The 18,322-nt window shown below is 37.3% G+C and overlaps 1 protein-coding gene across 4 annotated transcripts in view; it reads right to left on the reverse strand.

The window, feature by feature from the left end:
- rhbdl3 (rhomboid, veinlet-like 3 (Drosophila)) overlaps positions 1 to 18,322 on the reverse strand; it is a 90,733-nt gene that overhangs the window by 13,089 nt on the left and 59,322 nt on the right. For all 4 annotated transcript variants that reach the window (XM_030137582.1, XM_030137593.1, XM_030137574.1 and 1 more), the window contains 3 exons: positions 12,503 to 12,727; positions 11,498 to 11,646; positions 3,638 to 3,750 (listed from right to left, as the gene is read on the reverse strand). In XM_030137582.1, the coding sequence (XP_029993442.1) occupies positions 3,638 to 3,750; positions 11,498 to 11,646; positions 12,503 to 12,727 (487 nt within the window). The remainder of the gene's footprint in view (positions 1 to 3,637; positions 3,751 to 11,497; positions 11,647 to 12,502; positions 12,728 to 18,322) is intronic.

Here is an 18,322-nt window from a genome sequence, read left to right on the forward strand (position 1 = left end):
AATTATTTACAGCATGGCTCCTGTATTTGTATTTAAGACATTACACTGATTTACATTAATCTCTTTACGATAAAATCTGAGCAAGAAAAAAGTAATGTAATGCATACACATATACATTTCTAAGTCTCTACATTAAGATACAATCTGGATGTTTGTTAAATATGTACAGCAGTAAAAACAAAAGTTTCAGAGAAATAACATCTTCTATAAACCAGAGTGGTAGTATTTAGTTTGACCCTTTGCACTTAACATGAATTTAACCCTCTTGTTTAATTCATTGCATTAATTTTCTGTTGTTTTATACCAGGTTTCATTGAACACATGTCCGAGTTTTCTAACTGTTTGTGCTATTTCTTGTCATGTATTCAGGGGTCACATTAAATAGTGACTTTAACCTTTAGAATCCATTTAGTTCAGTTTTTGTGTGTCTTTTATGGCTGCGGAGATAATTCCTGTATTTTCTTGTTGTCCGTAAAGAAAAGAGAATGTGAAATGAATATGTAACCTCATTTCAACCTGACTAAAACAGAAAAAGCGAGAGGTGACCTAAGACTTTTGCAAAGTATTATAGATATAAAAAAAATCTATGATAAATGCTCAACACAAAGTCAATATTTAGATGACAACCAGAAGCCTGATCTGTGTGGCCAGTGTTTGTCAGTGTTCTGACACTAAAGATTATGTCTGAAATTGCTCTAAAAAATTCTGAAATTGCTTTGAAGTGTAAAAAGCCGCATCCTCACATAAACCAGAGCTCTGCACTGTGGGGACTTCAGAAAAGGCACAAACTACTCGAAACACACCTTTTTACAGTAACCGACATAATTGGTGATATCTCTGTGCTGCTAATTAACTCATTTTTAGTTAATTGTAAAAGAATATATTCAAATTTTTTAAAGATCCAATATATAGGATTTAGGTGTATTATCTAGCTGCATTATTTCAATAGAATATTCACAGTTATGCTTACATTAGTATATGATCATGCAAATATAAGAAAGAAGAATCAATAACAATTGTTGTGTTTTTGTTAACTTTACATGAAATATTTATATCAATATACAAGAGTGGGGCATCTCCAAGGAGTTCACCATGTTTGTAAATTCAGAACAGACATCATGCAGCATTAAGATACTATGCAGTCATCTCTACCTGTATGTTTGAGTATTAACCAAAGTTAGTACCACCCTAACTAAAGAACCCAGAGCACACAGCAAAAAAGGATGTCTAAAAACAAGATATAAACATTAAATCAGAGGAAAAAGGTACTCAAAACAAGGGAAATATCAGTCTATGCAGCAAGATTATTTCACTTGACAAGATTTCTTGAATTAAGATGGTTAAATCTAGAAATAAGCATGTTTACAGATGTATGAACACTTAAAATAAGAAATTAACTCTTAAAACTAGATAAATTATCAAGTACTTCTAAATCTAAGTTGTTTTTTTTTTTATCTTGGTAAAAAACTAATTATTTGCAGTGCACTGTCTGTTGTAGCCAGACTGGCTCCGATTTCGTCGTCTTCCTGTTTTTACCAACCACTGTAATATATATGAGGGATGTTTTCAGTTGATTACAATCTGAAACCTCACCACCAGATGCCACTAGATGTCACACATTGAAGCTTTTATCATAATACTAGCCTAAATGTGCATGTTGACAGACATAAACACTTTTGGACACAACTGGAAACATATGTAAACAGAACATGCCTGACTCGAACCCTAGTCTTAAAACTATTATCCCTATTTAATAGCTTACATAATAGTGATGGTAACTGTATTTGTCCTGTTTGTAAGCCTGATTAATATTCAGTTTATTCGGTTATTTGATTTTTACTTTATTTGTCAAAGCTCAATTCCAAAACTGTGTGTCCCACAAGGAGGGGAATAAGGTGTCGGGCGGGGGGGGGGGGGGGGGGGGGGGGGGTTGTTTGTAGTGCAGGTGTAGTGTGCACTTGCTGTTGTGTCATGTTTGTAATTGTAATGCTGAATTTGTTTGTTTACTTTTGCAAACTGAAATTTAACCCTTTCATGCACTGTCCACTCCAGCGGACAGTTCTTCTCCAGCTGTTCTCTTGTATATTAATAGGTTTTGTTGTTTTAGTTCCATATCAGCCAACACAGTGGATGCTTATGCACCATCCCATACACTGTAATTCAGATCATTACTGTAACTTTGCTGTTCTTGATAAACCTGATCTGCAGTGACATGTTTGAGTGTAAATCAATTGTTATTTGTTAGACAAGAAGGGTTTTTTTTGCATATTATCTCCATGAAGTGAGTAATTACTAGCATTAGAATATGTTAAAATGTGAGAAGACATCAGATTAGCAGCATTAAAAATGTTTTTATTTCATTGTTTTCATATCACTTTCTGATATTGGGTTTTAAACACGTTTCTTTACTTCAAAAATTAAATGCATGGATATTTTTGTAACTCCATAGAAAAAAAAAACTCCATCGCATTGTTTTTTTCATGGCCAAACACTGAAGAAAAAAATCTTGACTAAGGTTCTCATAATTCGTGCATGAAAGGGTTAAAATCAATAAAAACAGTTGATTACAAAAAAAATAAATAACTTGCATTATAGTGACTCTAGACACAGAGTTACTTCCCCATAAATAAATACCACAAACGCACACTCAGAGAGAGAAACAGCGTCATAATGTTCATAGATATTCAGAATGTGGCTGAATTCAGTAACACATACACACCACACACTCATTGCCACAGGGCCTTGAATTTCCAATCCCTAAAAATCTCTAGCTCTGGTCTCCAAAAGTAACCCAATATTTCCACTCCAGTTCTCTCATTGCTAGAGGTGTCACTCACAAATGCCACTGAAAAACCACACACACTAAATATGTTTAGTTTGGGAAAGGAGACCAGCATAAGAATAGGATGATGTGTGCATTAATAAGGTCGAAATAAATGCAGACTTAATGTCACAGCTTAACAGCTCTGAAAGAAACACTAAGGATGATGTGGAAGTAGGACGGTGATATATTTTGTTTAAAGCTGCACTTCTGGCTGTTTCTCATTTGTGGTTCCTCCATCCTCAAACCACATCCTCCTCCCTCTATATGTGCCTCATATTCTGTTGCCCCTCTCCAAAAAACTCCCTTCTTTATTAACACTTATGAATTCATCTCCCATCCTCCATCTCTGTCTCCTTATCCTCGCACACACAAACCCTTAGTATTTCATTATGATCCTGCTCCATTTGAGATGAGTCTCTGCACTCCACCCTTTTGTACGTGGCCGTAGGGGGATGCAGGGGCTTTGATGGGGCATTGACAACCCCCTACACCCCACTACGTCTGGTAGCGAGACCGAAACACAAGGCCATCTGTCCTGAGCAACCACACGCATGCTGCATTTTCTCATTTACCAATACCCTCTAACACACTGGGTGGAACCTGATAGGAAACTGAATGCATAAAAAACACACAACAAGCAGATGGAACAACGGTGCACTTGAAAGGCAAAACCCTATAGAGTGTGTGTTTGTGTGTGTGAATCTGGAATGAAGACAGAGTGCATAAGTTCAGCAAGGAGGAGGGAAATGTATGCAGTGAGCCAAAAGGTGAGATCGGATTATATGTTAATGTGTGTGTGTCTGCAAACCCCACCTGCCAGCACACCACACACATACACCAGTCCAATCCTCAGGGCTCCGTGGACCATCTCCAGAGGGACTCCCACCAACAGCTGCATGGCCATGTTCAGACTCAGGTGTTCAATCCTGCAAAACACACAATTCATAATTCAATACAGAGCAGCAAACATCCATAGGTGATCACAGAATTCAAGATTAGGTCAGTTAGTGGCATTTTATTGGTGATATTTAGATTCAGAGAAGTGACTTGACAAGAAAGTGAGAACAGAGACTTTATTATGGGCTGTTTTTTTTCTGCAACAATGCATCATCAGAACTTAAAGCCATTGCACCAGCGTTAAAAGTCTTCTACAGCATTTCAGTAACTTTCACCAATGTCTGTAGATGATGCTGATCAAATGTTGAAGTCAACTGAATGAAACTTGCATAAAGAGTTCATTAAAATACTTGTAATATATGAGTTAAATGACACTTCCTGGTTAGTTGAGGTCAACCATTTCAGATTTTTGTCTTGACACGTTAGCCCTCAGAGACCAAGAACCATTTTTGTGGTACCTGACCTTTACTACTTTATTTAGTTTTTCTATAGTATTGATCAGAATCAGGTGTGAAACATTGTTTGATTCACAAGTTCATTTAAAGCCACAATTTTCACAAAAATCAAATATAGTGTGAAAATGTGAAATTTTATTGCTTTGGAACACAAATAAAAACCGAAGTGTTTGAATTTGGATGTTTTAGACCTTAAAATAAATTATTGTCCGACATGACTTTTTACCTTTCTGAAGAAAATTACAGTCATTCATTGGCTTAAAACCAGAAATTATGATGAATTAGTGGCGCACAACATTTGGGTCTAATCACATTCACTATGGTGCCCCTCCATGTCTGAATAAGAGCTAAGAAATATCACTGAAAAGCTGAGGAATTCCACTTTAATTTTTTACACATCTGTGTGGATTAATGGTTCAAAAAGTATTGAACATTTAAGAAAAATAGGTATTCAAGCCACAGATAATGGTCTTGGTCTTAGAGGGTTAATGTGCTACTGCTTTCTTTATGAATGACTGCATTCAGAAATCCTGGACAGAATATTAAACCTCCTGGTTTCTGGCTGATTCTTATATTATTTTTCTGTCTTTTCTCAGTGGTGACCTTGTATTACCACATAAAAGTCCTTGATTATTGGTGAGCAGAAACCTTGTATGACATATTCCATAATTGGAATTTGATTTAATCCAGCCTGTAAGGCTTTAAAAAGAAACTTAATTACATTCCATAATATCATGAGACCTAATTGTAAGACAGTGAGTCTGAGACCGAAGTTTTCTGGGCTGATATTTACAAAGTGTTTTTGTTTTGGGAATTGGGAGGGATCAGTCCTGCTGAGCTGTTGACTGGATTACATGGTTCGCAGAAGCGTGTGTGTGTGTGTGTGTGTGTGTGTGTGTGTGTGTGTGTGTGTGTGTGCGTGCGTGCGTGCGTGCGTGTGTGTGTGTATACATGTGGAACTAGTGAGGAAAATGAGAGACACAATGGCAACTAATATGCAAACAATGGTACTGAAACAGGAGAAAATCTTATGTGAGCACATTGCTTTGCTGAGCTGTGGTCTGAAACAAGTTCACTCATAACCCAAAATAATAAAAAGACAACTAATGACACCACTATCCACTTTGCTCATTCAAATAATGTACATTTATTGAGTATTTTTCAGCCAATTCTGCATGTACACTGTTACTTATAAAACTGGCATAATTTGGTTTTCCTCTTCTTATTCCTACTTATACATATTATCACCTTTAACCTGGTGCAACGATTACATACTGAGTCCCAGTTACACTTTATCTATCAGGAACAAATTACATTGTCACAACCATGAGAAGAGGTAAGCCCTGTGATGAAGCGGCGACTCATCCAGGGTGTACCCCACCTTCACCCATAGATAGCTGGGATAGGCTGCAGTGCCCCACATAACCCTAGTGAGGATTAAGTGGACTCAGAAGATGAATGAATGAATGACAAAAGGTATTTTATTTTATTCCAACTTTATGGGCAACATCCTCCTGAGACCCAGCAATACATTTTTGTCCTCTGTAGGGGACAAGAGTTCCACAGCTTTACTTTAAAAAAATAAATAAAACATGGTTTGTTTATTAGTTTGATTTTGCTTTTCTTTATGTGTTGTTTTTTTTTCTGTCCACAATGTCTTGTTAACTATCACAAATAAATAAATACTGTCCACTACAAAGAACACTCCATATAAAACAATTTTTAAAATTGATCTGAAAAAAATAGTTGCATCATGCTGTTTCCAATCAAGGCAATTATTTAATGTAAAAAAGCTGAAACTTTTAATTTCCTGGGTCTCAGGAGGATATTATATTAAGAAAACTTACTGGTTACAAAACCATGCTAAAAACAAACAAAGTCTGAAGTTTAGAAAACTCAAAAGGATTCCTACAAAAAAACAAAGTCATTTTACCGATTTTAAATGGAGCAAATACTCTGGTGACTGATGGCTAAAGCCTGCAGTATGTGTTTCCAATTACAACCCAGTATCACCTGCCTGATCCCTTCAAGTTCAGATTATGGCAGTTCATGCACACAGACACAGAGAACATCTGCTGCTCTATCAAACGGCACCGTCCATCAGATAATCAGATAATCATCATCACACTCCAGTGCACTCAAACATTACATACAAACACAGACTGAAAAATGCACATATTCACAGATCCATGTTTTCAAAGACATGCACACTGCACAAGAGAAAGATAAAAGACCCGCGTGGCAAATTTACCCAAATCCCCTGGAGGCTTGTGTTTCACTGTGATGACTGTACGCAGACGGATGCACACAAACACACTCACAAACGCACACAAAAACACACTCCCTGTGCCCTTCATGACTTGAAAGTCCTTCCGCAAATCTCAGTCAGCAGCACCGTCACATTTGGGCATCACAGCAGAATCCAAGAGGATGGCGGCTAACATAATCTGGCCTCTCAGCTTCTCTCTTTCTCACTTTCCGTCTTGTTTATTGTGTCTCTGTTTTCTGTCTCTGTCTGAATTAAAGCTGTCATCTCTCCTTTGCATTCGTGGGAAGAGAAACGAGCAAAAGAAAAAGTGAGAGGACTCGGTCAGGACTGTCCTTCTTTTTTCCCTATTCGACAGTTTGACAGACTCAGCGTGTTCTGACGGTGCATTCTGAAAAGACAAAATGACAGCAAACAGCTTCTGCTTCCTTGTAAAATGAACACAAACATCACCAGGGACACACGCATACACAACTCCCCCAACAGACAGGGAAAAAACAAAACAAAACAAGGCCAATAATCCATTTTGTTTGAAACAATCCAGCCACCTCAATCGTTCCAGTGATCAGAGAGACAATGGGGGTTATTGATTAGCCGAGAGAGGCCTGTCCACACGCACAAGGACAACTCCAGTGCAGATAACAGTGCCTATCTATTTCTACAGTGCTAATGAGGCTGTGAGCGATGGGGTGCACTGTCAGGCAGAGCTGTGGATACCCATGAGGTCTGCTGTTGCAGGTCAGATGACCACAGTTTTTCAGGCATCCCAATAAAAAGAAAAGAACAAGTTTAATTTTATCTATTATTTATCCCGAGTTCACTATCTGAATTTACTGCACAAAGCTGGCACAAAGCTCTAACCTTATTCCTCAGCTGGAGTGAAAAAGACTGTAATTCACTTAAAAAAAAAAAAAAAGGTAAAAGGAAGATACAAAAAGTGAGCTGTTTTTACAAAAGGAACATTAAAAAGAAATACAACAGAAAAAGCTCCATATGCCATCATTGAATCGGCAGAAAATGTTCTGCAACATAATTTTTATTGAATGCATTCCAACTATTTCTCAGCCAACATAAGAAATGAGTAAAAAAAGGTCAAATGTAAGTGAAGATAAATCTTTTATTGCTAAAGAGTCATGGTGTTTGTGGCAGAGAAAGAGCGACAGAGACGGTTAAAGTCTGTTTAGCGAGACTTGATTTGGATGCAATATTTACACTCTGTTTTAGTGCTGAGACTTGGGGAGGGGGATCAGTGTTGCTGAGCCTTTGACGGGATTATATGGTTTGTATATTTGTGTTTGTGTGTGTACCCGTACAGACATGAGTTGTGTGCGTCTGAAAGGCTCTGAAAAGACAGCATTGCTCTGAATCATCCTGTAAATAAACTGTGCATTTAGTTGACAGTACAGAACGCTTACATATTAAGTATAATCCCTCACACTGTAGGCTTTTATCCCTGCCCTTGAACCTCGTTGGAGGTCGGCCCATGCATGTCCACAGCGTGAAAAGATTAGTTTTGACCACATAACTTAAACACCTTTGAATGTATTTAACAAAGCTTTGGAGTGATCCATTAACAAGAGTGAATATGGGCTGCTCAGTGTTCTGAATGCATAAATAACAAGGGAAGCTACTTGTTTTAAAGAGTTTTCAAGGTCACAATGATATCAGTGTCATATTTTCTTGTATCATCTTCTCTTCCACCTTAACCATCTGCAGTTACTAAGTTTTAGATGTGATAGAGGCTCATTTTACAAGAACTGTCCATCAGAGTTGACAAGAACGATTACATAATATAGGAGCATTAACAAGATCAACTTAGATGCATGATGTAGGAGCCGTTTTCTGTTTATATTTATGTTTCCACCTCCGACCACCACATGGCACTTCTGTTTGTGAAATTCATGGATGTATAAAAGGAAGTCAAGGTAGAGCTACAGCAGGTGCTGCTGACTGTGGAGGCAATGACTCTGCTTGAAACATGCTAATCTATACTGAAATGTGCATTATTCGGTTTGCAGTGTTTCTAAATATATGATTTCACGAACAAATATGCAGTATTGTTACCTGTAGAATAAATACAGTCGCGGAAAAATTATTAGACCATCAAAAGTCATCAAAAACAATGGTTATGCAATCAAGTACTAACTCCTGTGTGTATCATGTGACTAAAACAGACAGAAAAGAAAACATGGAATGAATAAATGCACTGTTTTTGGCAGTACAATGCCATAACTATTGATGTAAGAACTGAAGTGATTTTAGTTATTATCAAGAAAACATGCAAATGTCTAGATATTAGGTCTGAAATTAAACTCTTATGAGCTATTTTTGTTGTTATCATTATATTTGTCCAAACAAATGTACCTTTAGTTGTACCAGGCATTAAAATGAACAAGAAATTGAAGAAAAGAAGGGTGGTCTAATATTTTTTTCTGCAACTGTACATTCTCCTTAAATGTTTTTACAATAATAGTCCCTCTGTGGCTAGTGTATAGGTCAAATAGCCTCTACAAATGATGAAAAAAAAAGATAAAACAGGCACACATGTAATGGTATACTCGTACATGATCTCCTGCGTTTGTTTTGTAATGACAAAAACCTCCTTTCCTGTCATTTTAATGTGTCTTTATCTAATGGACACTAATCTATAATTGTAGATGCAGATTTATATATTTCTCTATAAAAGTCTCATGGGTTATGTGATGTCATAAATACACAGCGTGGCCAAAAAAAAAGTCTCCACCTGGATTTAACTCAGAAAATAGTTCAGATTCTTCCACTGGATAATTACTGCAGTGATTAATATATTTCAGGTCCAACAAGTTCTTTAACAAGTAGCTTCTCATGTATTAAACAACCATCAGTTTGATAGAGAGCATGATAGACAGTCTGTGTTTCAATGGGAAAAGGTCATGTGGTCTGATGAGTCCAGATTGAGCCTGTTCCAGAGTGATGGATGCATCAGGGTGAAAGGAGAGGTGGATGAAGTAATTACCCATCATGCCTAGTGCCTACAGTACAAGCCTGAATATAATGAATGGCCAAGATATCAGTAGATTTTTTTCTTCCCTGATGATAGGAGAATATTCCAAGATGACAATTCCAGAATTTATGATGCTCACATTGAAAAACAGTGGTTCAGGGAGCATGAGACATCATTTTCACCAATGGATTGGCCAGCACAGAGTCCAGACCTGAACCCAACTCAGAGTCTTTGAAATATGATGGAGAAGACTTCACATATCGGTCCCATTCTCTTATCATCAATACAAGATCTTGGCCAAAAATGAATGCAACTCTAGAAGGATGACATTTACTGTGACACTTAGCATTGTGTGACATAAACAAATGCATCCAGTAATGAAAGCCAACAGATGTTCAGTGAAATACTGCGCAACTTTTTTTAGCACTATGTATTTCTTTTATATATATATATTTTTTCAATATATTATATACAGGGTGGGGAAGCAAAATTTACAATGAACATTTAGTTGTTTTTTCTCAGCAGGCACTACGTCAATTGTTTTGAAACCAAACATATATTGATGTCATAATCATACCTAACACTATTATCCATACCTTTTCAGAAACTTTTGCCCATATGAGTAATCAGGAAAGCAAACGTCAAAGAGTGTGTGATTTGCTGAATGCACTCGTCACACCAAAGGAGATTTCAAAAATAGTTGGAGTGTCCATAAAGACTGTTTATAATGTAAAGAAGAGAATGACTATGAGCAAAACTATTACGAGAAAGTCTGGAAGATACTATTAAAGAAGAATGGGAGAAGTTGTCACCCCAATATTTGAGGAACACTTGCGCAAGTTTCAGGAAGCGTGTGAAGGCAGTTATTGAGAAAAAAGGAGGACACATAGAATAAAAACATTTTCTATTATGTAAATTTTCTTGTGGGAAATAAATTCTCATGACTTTCAATAAACTAATCAGTCATGCACTGTCTTTCAATCCCTGCCTCAAAATATTGTAAATTTTGCTTCCCCCACCCTGTATATATTTTCTTTTTTCTTTCCTTAACAAAATATTTGCCTTCTTCCTCTTGTTCTTCTCTCTCAAGCTTGACAAATAAAATCTGCCACAAAAAGCTCTTCTTCCTGAGGCACAGCCCATAATTCATAATCAAGCAGCTGACAAAAAACAAAACAAAGCTGACAAAACTTATGTGGTTCATACAACACAGTCTACTAGACTGATCTAATGCTAAACTATAACAACATCTGAACTTTCTGTGGGGGAACTGAATTGAATTTTTGTTTTTTTACAAGGTTGCCTTGTCCCCTCTTAACATTTGAAGCTCTGCATGTAGGTAGATTAGATTTATTTCTACAAGCAGTCTTCTGTCACAGCCACTTGCCCTGAGGACTTGAAATATTTCACTATGTTCCACGGGAATTAGCGCATGTAAAATACCTTGTTAATGTTAAATCTTCTTTTTATCCTTCCATTCATTCCTTCAGTTTATCTTCTTACCATACACTTGTCATCCATGTCACCATTTCTCCCGAGCACCTCCAGGTTCTGCTAATTAAATTACCATTTTATTACTTCTCACTATTGCCTAAGACTTCATTTACCCAGAAGGTAATTACACTTGAATGACCTGACCTGAACTGTTAGTATAATATAGTGGTGGATACAAGTGAGGAGAGGGAGGAGGAAATGTAAGTTAAGAAGGATAGTGGCATTTTTTATTATGTCAGCATCTGTTAAGTCAATATCTTGTGGTTTCCTTCAGCAGGGGAGAGTGAAGAGTACATTTATTAATTATGCTCTTATAGAATAAGTTCTGACTCACCTCATGTTTTAAGATGCCTCAAAATGAAGCACCCTAAGGCACCGAAATATGCAGTACCTCTAACTGTTTTGTTAATGAGTGCAGTAAATCTGGATAAAATCTGATTAAAAGTCTAGCTTTTTTGTCTTGTCATATAAAATGAGACTCTAAGGCATCACTAGGATCCAGCTTTACATCTGTGACTCATCCTGCCAAGCGTCACAAACACATTCAACTACATCTCAGAGGTGTGAGGGGAACTCACCCAGTGTGCATGAAGATGTAGCTGAGGTACCTCCAGGCCTGTGCTCGTAGCTGAGGATGGTAGGGCAGGGGGCTCTTTAAGAAAGATGGACTGGACACCTGCAGGACCAGTCGGTCCAGCTGGAAGCCGTAGTACATGAACACGGCTACCTAAAGGGATGAAAACAGACTGAGTGGGTTTATGAGGACTTATATTTGTGAACATAAAAAAAATGCTTGGCATTGTGATGAAAACAAATTTGTCCCTTGTGATTAGCTACGCTGTAAATACAGATGTTTTTAGACATTTCATTTGTTTTTCAGGATAAACCATCAAGCCAGTCTAACTGGGAGTAGATAGAGAATCAAATCAACCCATAAAGACCCAGTGTTACTTTTGTGAGCAGCTCCCAAATACATTTTTCTCTCTATTTAACCTTTCTTACGTGATTTATCACCATTTACTATAATATTATCTTCTTTATTTAGCATTTTTCAATGAAAATCAGGTATTTTCTTATATTTAATTTATGAGCTATTAGATGTTCATAAAAGCTCAGAGTAAAGTTGAGGGTTCTTATATTAAAAAGAGAGAAAACTGAAGAAAAAGTGACTTTTTCAGCAAAAATATCAATAACTGAACGTAAACAAAAGTGTCTCCCACCACATTAGGACATTGTCAAAGTCAAACTACATGGGTTTTACTTGTGAATCAATGTTTCAGAATATGACAGTGTTTCCATGTTCACTATGGAGTCTCTGAATGTCCAAAGAGGTCATATCTGAGAACCATGAAAAGATGAGGAACTGCATTTTACCTGAATTACTGACATGTATTGATAGGATTAGTGGTTCAACAGGCATTAAAGATTGTTACATCAGTAAACGATTTTGGTTATGAAAGAGTAAAAAACAAAGTTGGAGAATATGTCATCAGGAAAAAATTGTTTCTTAGTGACACTACTGATCAAAAACATCCACACTGCATCACTAAAAATAGAGTAAAACCACCTCTCGGTCTACTCACCTCAGCAATTGTGATAGCCAGGATGAGCCAAGGTGGAGGGCAGCAGGTGTAGCTGTCAAAGTACCACTTGCGGTCAACCTCGCGGGGTAGTGTCTCATAGGCGATGTGACGGACCAGCCTCTGGGACAGTCCCAATCCCACCTCATCTCTGAGATTGCAGCCTTTTAGCTGCCGGCTCCCCTGGAGAATTGCCCTCCGGAAACTATTGGAGCGCTTGTTACTCATCTAGATGGAGAAAAAGGAAGAAGGAAATGTGATGAAACAGATGGAAGAAATAGGACAGATACTGAAACAGAAGATACAAAGGAAAAAAAAGAAAAGATGAGGAAGGTCACAGATATGTTTTTAGTGCTGGTGTTTTACATTAATCACAGTTTACCTGCAAATTAGTGATGTTATTTTAACATGTGAATACTCCATGACAGGGTACTCTGGCCCAAGGTTATTATCGTTAACGAAAACGAACGAAAAGACGAAAACTAAAATTGAAATAACATTTTCGTTAACTGAAATAAATAAAAACTCTAATTAAAAGAAAAAAACGATAACTAACTGAAACTGTATTGTGAGCTTACAAAACTTAACTAAAACGTATAAAAATTATGGATACAATTCCCTTCGTTTTCGTCTTTGTCAATGTCGGATTGATATCAAATTAATTTCTTTGGCTCCAGCAGTTTGAGCTGGTGACACCATACGACACTACACAGTCTGTCATGTGTGGTCACTGGTGGTTTCCAGTCGTCTTCTGGTCCCCACTCTACCTGGAACATACAGACTAAAGCTGGGACAAAGCAGCACAGTCCTGTCTGGGGTTTACTGTAATGATACATGGGTCGGGTTTTTTTTTTTTTTTTTTGGGGTACCGTGTGTGCGCGCGTGAGTGACAGAGACAGAGCAGAGCTAAAGGACAGAGTCAAACAGGACTAGCATCCAGGTTAAAACTGGAGAGTTTATCACCATGAAAAGGCCTTCCAAGCCCTGAACTGCACAGTTTAGAAGAGGAGAAAAGAGGAGGATGAAAACTAATCTAATTACAGAGGTATGGAACCTGTTCTAATGTTAAAAAACGTTTGATGTTACTAGCTACAGCTAGCTGAACTGAACTGAAGTAAAGTTGGCTAATAATGGAACTGGAGATGATTAAGATATGAGAGATCTGCTAAGGTGTGGTTTACTGCTGATGAACTGGGTTACATATGTTTATAAGTGGTTTATATATGTTTCTGTCTGCTTTAACTGCTGGTTAGCTGGTTTATAATAGGTTCCTATCTGGTTTAACTGCTGGTTAGCTGGTTAATATATGTTTCTGTCTGCTTTAACTGCTGGTTAGCTGGTTTATAATAGGTTCCTATCTGGTTTAACTGCTGGTTAGCTGGTTTATATATGTTTCTGTATGCTTTAACTACTGGTTAGCTGGTTTATATATGTTTCTGTCTGCTTTAACTACTGGTTAGCTGGTTTATAATATGTTCCTATCTGCTTTAACTGCTGGTTAGCTGGTTTATATATGTTTCTGTCTGCTTTAACTACTGGTTAGCTGGTTTATATATGTTTCTGTCTGCTTTAACTGCTGGTTAGCTGGTTTATAATATGTTCCTATCTGCTTTAACTGCTGGTTAGCTGGTTTATAATATGTTCCTATCTGCTTTAACTGCTGGTTAGCTTGTTTATATATGTTTCTATCTGCTTTAACTGCTGGCTGCTTTGTGCATCTCCTCTCAAGCTTTGCACATCTTCGCATTGTTTCATGTAAGTGACGTTGTGTATGGATTGCACCCCACCTCAACCTGCTATAGGGAATTTATACATTGTACGGTACATTGTGTCTCTGCTCAGTCCATGAGCCGCCCTAACCCGACCCCCAAATAAAGTGTCCTGGGTAGCCCATATCCGCGCCTCACTAATTTCTTTGAATAGGATGATGAGGAAGATAAAATATATGAAATAACTAAAACTAATACTAAAACTAAACTAAACTAAACTAAAACTAAGCATTCAGAAAAAAAACGATAACTAATAAAAACTAACAAACCTGCTCTAAAAACTAATTAAAACTAACTGAATAAGAGAAAAAAAAGTCAAAACTAATTAAAACTAAACTATAATTAAAAATCCAAAACTATTATAACCTTGCTCTGGCCACACACACACCAGTCATCCTCGGCCCACTACAGTGACAGACCCTCCCACTTTGCCGTGGCAACAGAATGCCTGCATCATCACCTAGCAACCACCAAGCCCTTCACTTCAACCCTTTATGCCTGCAAAGACTTCATTTCCTAACATACAGTATAAGCAAACAACTATGTATAGACAGCATGATTTCATTTTTCATGGACCTCACAAGCTGTTTTTCAGTGTTACAGCTTACCCATCTAATCTAAAACCACTGAAATGCATTTTGATTTGGTGGAATCATTATAGCTATATCATCTTTCCAATGTGTGAACAACTTCTTATGAAAATCTTCACATACACTGCATGGAAACAGGCAGACATTCAGAACACGCATGCAAAATCTCACACATCACACAAAAACTGCCTTCAGAGAGGATTGGGATTATTCATGAGCCTCACATTTATGTTTCGCATCAGAGCTGGGAAATGTGTCCTTGACTTATAAAAGCAGATGTAATGATCAGAAATGCAATTTACCCACTCCACAGCTAATGATGTGCACTTAAGTCATTTGTTACCATTTTCTTAGCACTTAGGAAGAGAGCAAGAAAAAGGTAGTGAACGTCAGATAAATAAGTATGTATACTTTCATGATCTATAATGTACATCCCACACATTCACATTTATTAATAATCTCTGCATTTTACATATATAATTGTGTATCAAAGAAATCACAGTTTCTGGGCCGAAAATACAAAGCAGAATCAGTAAAACATAATTTAAAATGAGAAAAAAGAATTGCGTGACATGGACATAAAGGATGTTTTCATGACAATGCTTGTCACTTTTTAGAGCAGTTCCCAGTTGCAGATCAGAGTCACAGTTTGGTGTCTCTTAGCGGCAGCAGCTTCAGATTTCTGCCTAAATCACGTTTTTGTCAGACTTTGGGCTTTTTATTACACTTGCTGTCTGTTATATAAGACTCTCCATGACAATCTAATGGCTGCTGTCTCACATCTCCCGCCGTTTCGTCTGCTCTGTGCCTCTATTTCTTACTCTCTGTCAATGTCATTCTCTGCGCCCCTGCTCTAATACTGTGCGTTTGCGTGTCTGGGACTAACCTATTGAGCAAAGACAGTGCCTTAATGTAGCTGGTGGCTGTAAAACTTAGTAAAAAGTCGGATGGCTATAATTATTGTAATTATAAAAGTGCTTCTTAAGGTGTGACTGATGTGTATTCAAGTGTATACACAGACTTATCTGGGCAATAAGAATCTTTCTGGTTTCAACATAATGGACGTCCTTATCTAACAACTCGAATCCAAAAGTACACATCACAGTTTTTAATTTATTTTATATTATTCGAGTTGAAAGGATGTGAACAACAAAGTAGTAGAAAAGGTTGATAGGAGGAAAGATTTAAATATTAACAAATAAAGCTGAATAAAAATTTGGCTGGTGTTCTTGTTCTTGTTTAATGAGACCTTTAGCGTCTCTGCAGGGATCAGTGTTTGGAGATAAACTTCAGAAAAAGCCAATTATTTCAGCCTTTATGTCAGGCAAAGAGAACTGTGGGAAAATGATTATGGGTTACCATGGTCACTTCCAGGCTGTACGCTACAGAGAAAGACCACTAAAATTTGCACACATCTGCACAAACACACACACACACACACACACACACACACACACACACACAGAGTCCTAAGCAACCACGCTCCATAAAGACAGTCCATTCTTTGTGTGAAGTGACTGCAATTCCAACCCCTGTCCTCTTTGTTGTACACAAAAGACAGTGACGTTATGTCTGTTCACCCACTGGAAAGAAGAGAAGGCAGAGGAGAAAGGATGAGGTGAAATGTACAAATGTGTGCCCAGTTGGCAAGCAACTGCTGGATCAATGAAAAAGATAAAGATGGAGACAGAAGAGGACAGACAGAAGAGGGAAAAGGAGGAAGATGAAGAAGTCACAAGTCTACTAATATGAACAAAATAATTTGGACTGCTGAATATTATGCCCATACTTTATTAGAAGGAGTCAAATAAATTACTGATACTGGAATATATCATATTACTTCCTCTTGCAATATATTATCAATAAGCTTGTGCCAAATATTCATATTTTTATTCAAATCCATGGCTCATAGTGTATTTATGTTGAAGAGGCACTATGCCTCAAACAAAAAGTCCAAAAATGTATGGACTGTTTACTTTTTCTGACCACTTTTCCTTCACCTTGATGGGAAATATCATGAGATCAAGGAAAGTCGGAGAGAAGACTTTGTAATCTGAATGTGGCTGCACTTACACAAGATGAATGTTACATGGGTCACCGGTCATGAAACTACAACCTCTTGATGACAGACTACAAAAAGAGCATCTTGGGTACTTCCCTTGGTGCGCTCATACTGTGAGGTTTATTGCAGGATATAAATATAGACAATGTGATAAAAAAAAGGACTTCATTAGAAACACTAGAACAGAAATAGATTGAACTAAATGTTGCAGTTGAACCAACAGTCAGTCACACTCATCCTCCTGTTCATTCATACTTATCAATGTGGATATTCAATGACAAGACGAAGCATAAAGACATCAATTATGTCTACAAACTTAGGAGACCTATATGTGGTCATTCTTAAATATTCTTCTATATCTGGTGGTCCATTAAAAACATCTGCATATGTTTATAAAATATTTTCACACACAAATACACCTCCATCAGCCTGATTCAACTGAATTTCTCATCTTGCTAAAGATACAGTTTTCTGTTTACAGTTAAGTTTTCTTTTAATGTGTGTGATTGAGGGGAAAGAAAATAAACTAGAAAAGCACTCGGAGAGCGCAGATCTCTGCCAAGGCAGATCAGTCCCCCCCCAACACCACCAGAATTTAATCAGCTGTTCCTTGTGCCAGTATCAAAATTTCATGAAAATCCGTCCATAACTTTTTGATTTATCTTGCTAACAGACAGACAGACAGACAGACCCCGATGAAAACATAACCTCCGCTGTTACTCTTGGCGGAGGTAATAAATGATATTCCTACCGGTTGCAGCACATCCCTCAAAATGAAGACATAACTCATACAAACTAAGCACAGGTTCTACTGCATTAACTTCACATTTTACACAATATCATATGCTCATATTAAACATGTTATTGTCATAAGATGAAAATGTGTGTCCTGTCTGCCATGTTGATTGTCTCAGGTAAGATGATGTTGCAGTGAATTGTGGGACAGCATTCTATCCTTTCCTTGGGTAAAGTATAGTCCAGTGTATCCCATACTAAAGGTGATACTGCAGGAAGCACTGAAGCCCCTTTCATTTGCATTTAGAGAATTCAGCTGTTATCACGACTGACACTCACATATGCCAGGTCATTTCATTCAGTTATTTACCTTCCTCAGCAAAAAGGACTATTCAGATACACTCTTCTCTCCATCTTCCCTCAACCTTAAGACGTTTTCCATTGAAGTCAAGGAAAAGTGGTTAGGAAAAAGAGATAAGAGGTAATTTTTTTGGGACTTTTTAGATGCATGCTATACACTTTTTTTTCTTTTTACATAATTTCATATCAGATGTGAAACTGTGAAACTGACATCACAGTGCAATGAACATGCATTTTGCTTTTAGGGGATAGTTTTTATTTGTAATTGTCTTGCTCAAGTAATGATGAAGTGTTGTGTTGTGATACT

Source organism: Sphaeramia orbicularis, chromosome 1 (assembly GCF_902148855.1).
Source record: "Sphaeramia orbicularis chromosome 1, fSphaOr1.1, whole genome shotgun sequence".
In the NCBI taxonomy this organism is placed as follows: Eukaryota; Metazoa; Chordata; class Actinopteri; order Kurtiformes; family Apogonidae; genus Sphaeramia; species Sphaeramia orbicularis.